The following is a 4,776-nucleotide window of genomic DNA, read 5'->3' as shown; positions in this document are numbered from 1 at the left end:
AGAGAGTACAGCAAAAATAATTCACCGTCAGAAATTTGCAAAACAGCAGCAAACCTACAGGCTGGATAACCTTTTTGCCGGCTGTAGATAAGGATCATTCTGAATTTGTTTGCCGCAATGTTCAAAAAGTCTATACAATGACATCGCCATATAATTGCATCTTTTGTAACGAGGTTTGCCTTTTAAACGCATTGTTATATCATACAAATAATATGTACCACCCTGTTAAATATCTTTGGCGGTCTGTCTTCTACAAACCGTATTGAGTATGTACATCTTGGGGATCGAAAATGAAAACGATCATTGTAAAACCACGCTCCGAATAATAAAGTTAATAGTTAAGTAGTTAACTGTTGTGTGTAATTTCTCTGCCGTCACAACAGTTCTGGCGACGAGAATGGAGAATGTACGATCCGGACGTACCGGAAATGCTGCTGCTGCTGTTGGGGCTTCTGCTGCTGCCTCGGGCGCTGATGCGTTTGCCGCTCCCCCTCACTTTGCGATCGATCCATTCGACAGAAACAAATTACGATGGACTCGATGGGTTGAGCGATTAGAAACAGCGATGTGGATTCATGGTGTAAGAGACGAAGAGATGCGGAGGAATTTGCTGCTCCACCATATGGGACCGGAAACCTATGACGTCATTTGCGACAGGATTGCTCCGGATGCTCCCCGTGCAAAAACCTTCCAGGAAATCGTTGGCATTTTGGAAGCACACTACAATCCCCAGCCCCTCGAAGTTGCTGAAAATTTTCGTTTCATCAATCGCCATCAAGGTGATGCTGATGCAGTTTCTCCGGAAGAATCAGTTGATGATTATTTGGTTGCCCTCCGACGAATAGCAGTGTCATGCGATTTCGTTAGATTCAACTATCTCGAACGTGCATTACGGAATCAGCTGGTATTTGGAGTCAAGCGGAGTGATATTCGAGCTCGATTGCTAGAAACTCGAAACCTTACCCTCCAGCAGGCTCGTGACATTGCTGTGAGTATGGAGCTGTCTCGGAAAAGTGGAGCAGAAATAGAAGGGAACTCATCACGACAAGATGTAAACGCTGTGCAACGATCAAAGGGCAACATCAAAAGTGCGAATAAAAACTGTAGGGAAAAGTCCTTATCGGAAAATCAAAAAGCTTCTTGTTTCCGTTGCGGAGACGAACTGCACTTTGCAAATAAGTGTAAATATAAAAATACATTGTGTTTGTTCTGCGGAAAAAAAGGACATTTGGAGAAAGTTTGTATGGCCAAATCCGCTGGGAAGAAATCTGGCAAAGTACATGCAAACTATCTTGACAATGATTCCGATAGTGAAGATTCTGGTAGTATTGAAATTCGTGAAGTTTGTAACGTGGACAAGATGCCGCGATATGGCAAAATCTGGTTAAACGTTCGCGTAAACGACGTGGAAATTCGGTTCGAAGTCGATACTGGATCGCCGGTCAGTATCATTAATGCCCAATGCTGGAAAAAACTGTTGCCAAGTGTACGTTTGAACAATTGTGATACGAATCTCGTAAGCTACTGTAATACCAGCATTAAAGTTTTGGGTATTCTCGAAGTGCTCGTAAAAGTTGGAACAAACAGTGAAACTCTTCCCCTTTACGTTGTGGATTCCGGAAAACATCCACTTCTCGGGCGCGAGTGGTTAAAGAAAATGACCGTCGATTGGAACAAGATACTTCCACGCGCGAGTGAAGTGAATTTGGTTGCTGCTACCCCCTGGAATGCCGCCCTGCAAAAAGTGCTGGATAAATATCCAAAAGTGTTCGATGATTCGATCGGAAAAATTTCTAAAGTGCAAGCCTCTTTACCGCTGAAGAAAGATGCGAAACCAGTGTTTTTGAAGGCAAGGAAAATACCGTTTAACATGCAGAAAGTGGTCGAAGAAGAATTGGATTCCCTAGTTGCCGAGGGCGTACTTACTAAAGTTAACCAGAGCAACTGGGCTACGCCTATAGTTCCGGTGAAAAAGTCCCATAACCGAGTTCGCATCTGCGGGGACTACAAACAGACGGTTAACCCGAACCTTGTGGTGGATAAACATCCGTTGCCTACTGCGGACGAGTTATTTGCCTCTTTAGCTGGTGGCGATAAATTCTCAAAAATCGACCTCGTTCAAGCTTACTTGCAGCTGGAAGTCGATCCAGAGGATAGAGAAATTTTGACACTGAGTACTCATCGAGGATTGTACCGGCCAAACCGCCTTATGTATGGTGTTGCATCGGCTCCTGCAATTTGGCAACGCCAGATGGAAAGTATTTTGCAAGGCATCGAGGGTGTCAGTGTTTTCCTCGACGACATCAAGGTTACCGGACCAGATGACCAAACACATTTGCTGCGCCTTGAGCAAGTTCTCCGGCGATTGAATGACCGGAATATTAGAGTGAATAGATCGAAGTGCGATTTTTTTGTGAAGAAGATAGAATACTGTGGATACTTGATTGACAAAGAAGGAATCCACAAAATACACAAGAAAATCGAAGCCATCCAAGATATGCCAAGACCCAAAAACAAGGACGAGGTTCGGTCGTTTGTCGGATTAATAAATTATTATGGGCGCTTCTTTGAAAATCTGAGTACTGTGTTGTATCCTTTGAATAATTTACTTAAGAACGACGTTCCTTTCGACTGGAATAAAAAATGTGAAGAATCTTTCAAGAACGTGAAGTCACAGATGCAGTCCGATAATTGTCTTGTGCATTATTCACCCGATCTGCCCCTGCTGCTAGCCACGGACGCCTCTCCGTATGGGGTCGGAGCTGTATTGAGCCACATTTACGCAGACGGTACGGAACGTCCGATACAATTCGCGTCCCAAACATTGAACCGGGTACAGCAAAACTACATGCAAGTGGACAGAGAGGCGTACGCCATCATATTCGGTGTCAAGAAATTTTTTCAATTCTTGTATGGCCGAAGCTTCACTCTGATAACAGACAACCAAGCGATTACAAAAATCTTCGGAGAGCATAAAGGGTTGCCAGTCATGTCTGCTCTTCGAATGCAACATTATGCAACCTACCTGCAATCGTTCGACTATCAAATACGCTTCCGGAAATCTGCAGATCATGGTAATGCAGATGCTTTATCTCGGATTCCAGTAAAAGATACTGATCCTGACAAAATGATTGAGGAGACGGATGTGATCGAAATGAATCAAATCGATACGCTTCCATTAACTCCAGCCGAACTCGCCCAAGCTACAGCCGAAGATCAGACGGTACGTATCCTTATACAGGGAATCAAACATGGCCAACAAGTTCAAGGTCGTGATCGCTTTGGAGTAGATCAAACTGAGTTCTCATTACAGAAAGGTTGTCTACTACGAGGAATCCGAGTCTACGTGCCCCCACCCCTCCGGAAACGGGTATTAGAAGAGCTGCATTCTACTCACTTTGGAACAACACGTACCAAATCCTTAGCCAGGGGCTATTGTTGGTGGGTCGGGTTGGATCAAGCAATAGAAGAGATGATCCTCAACTGCGCTGATTGTCAAGCTGTACGCCCGGAACCCGCTAAGATGAGACTTCATTGTTGGGAAACTCCTACTGAACCTTTCCAGAGGGTTCATGTTGACTTCGCTGGACCGTTCCTCGACACCTACTTCTTTATACTCGTTGACGCCTACAGTAAGTGGCCGGAGATCAAAGTCTGCAAATCGACCACAGCCGAAAGTACAGTGATAATGTGCCGTGAGATTTTTAGCACTTTTGGGATACCTTCGGTACTTGTTAGCGATCACGGAGTGCAGTTTACGTCGGATCTGTTTCAACAATTCCTCAGAATGAACGGTGTAGTCCATAAGATGGGTGCACCTTACCACCCAGCTACCAATGGGCAAGCTGAGCGTTACGTTCAAACATTCAAACAGAAGCTTAAAGCTCTGAAGTGCTCCAAGTCTCAACTTAACCTGGAATTATCCAATATTTTGCTTACCTATCGCAAAATGCTGCATCCAACTACAGGCCAATCGCCGTCCATGTTAATGTTCGGTAGACAAATACGTTCAAGACTAGATCTTATGTTGCCGAAAAATGAGATCATTGCGCCTACCAATTATGCTGTGCGGCAGTTTGAAGACGGTGACCGTGTGAGAGTACGAGACTTCCTGTCCAAAGACAAATGGAAGTTTGGACGAATCATCGAAAAAGTTGGAAAGCTGCGTTATTCTGTTCGCCTCGATGACGGTCGTCTTTGGGAACGCCATATTGATCATGTGGTTGGTGTAGGCAACAATCTTCCTGAATCGGTGGATCGTCCTAGGCTGGAGAAAGGCGCCGAATATCATCCGGTTACTGAAAGTGCGGTACCTAGAGTTGCAAGTCCGACAATGCAAGGTGCTGCTGCAAATTCCGAAACAACAAGGGCTGCTGTTCCTTCGGTGGTAAACACCAGTGATCCTTTGGCGGCAAGTGCTGCCTCCGAAGTACCAGGCGGTGCTGCAGTAGGTGGAATACGACCAGGGTCCCTTCAACGACCAGGAACTTCAACGGTGTCACCAGCTAGTGATAGTGCTACGCCTCCAAGGCGTTCGACAAGAGTGATTAAACCTCCCCAGAGACTCAATCTCTAGTTTTTGTATTTTAACTATAAGCAGAAGAATACTTTCTTACCGAGGGGAGAGTTGTTATATCATACAAATAATATGTACCACCCTGTTAAATATCTTTGGCGGTCTGTCTTCTACAAACCGTATTGAGTATGTACATCTTGGGGATCGAAAATGAAAACGATCATTGTAAAACCACGCTCCGAATAATAAAGTTAATAGTT

At 44.7% G+C, this 4,776-nt stretch overlaps 1 protein-coding gene across 1 annotated transcript; it reads left to right on the top strand.

The window, feature by feature from the left end:
• The first annotated feature begins 397 nt into the window (after positions 1–397).
• LOC129759939 (uncharacterized protein K02A2.6-like) lies at positions 398–4,576 on the top strand. The gene has a single exon (XM_055757514.1). The coding sequence runs from the start codon at positions 398–400 to the stop codon at positions 4,574–4,576; it is 4,179 nt and encodes a 1,392-aa protein (XP_055613489.1).
• The last annotated feature ends 200 nt before the right edge of the window (positions 4,577–4,776 follow it).

This window comes from Uranotaenia lowii, unplaced genomic scaffold (genome assembly GCF_029784155.1).
Source record: "Uranotaenia lowii strain MFRU-FL unplaced genomic scaffold, ASM2978415v1 HiC_scaffold_331, whole genome shotgun sequence".
NCBI lineage: Eukaryota > Metazoa > Arthropoda > Insecta > Diptera > Culicidae > Uranotaenia > Uranotaenia lowii.
Note: the sequence above shows the minus strand (reverse complement) of the source record. Positions and strands in the feature narration are given on the sequence as shown.

Bases quoted from the DNA above. Each gene is read 5' to 3' on its own strand.
- LOC129759939 (XM_055757514.1), top strand. From the start codon at position 398: ATGGAGAATGTACGATCCGGACGTACCGGAAATGCTGCTGCTGCTGTT.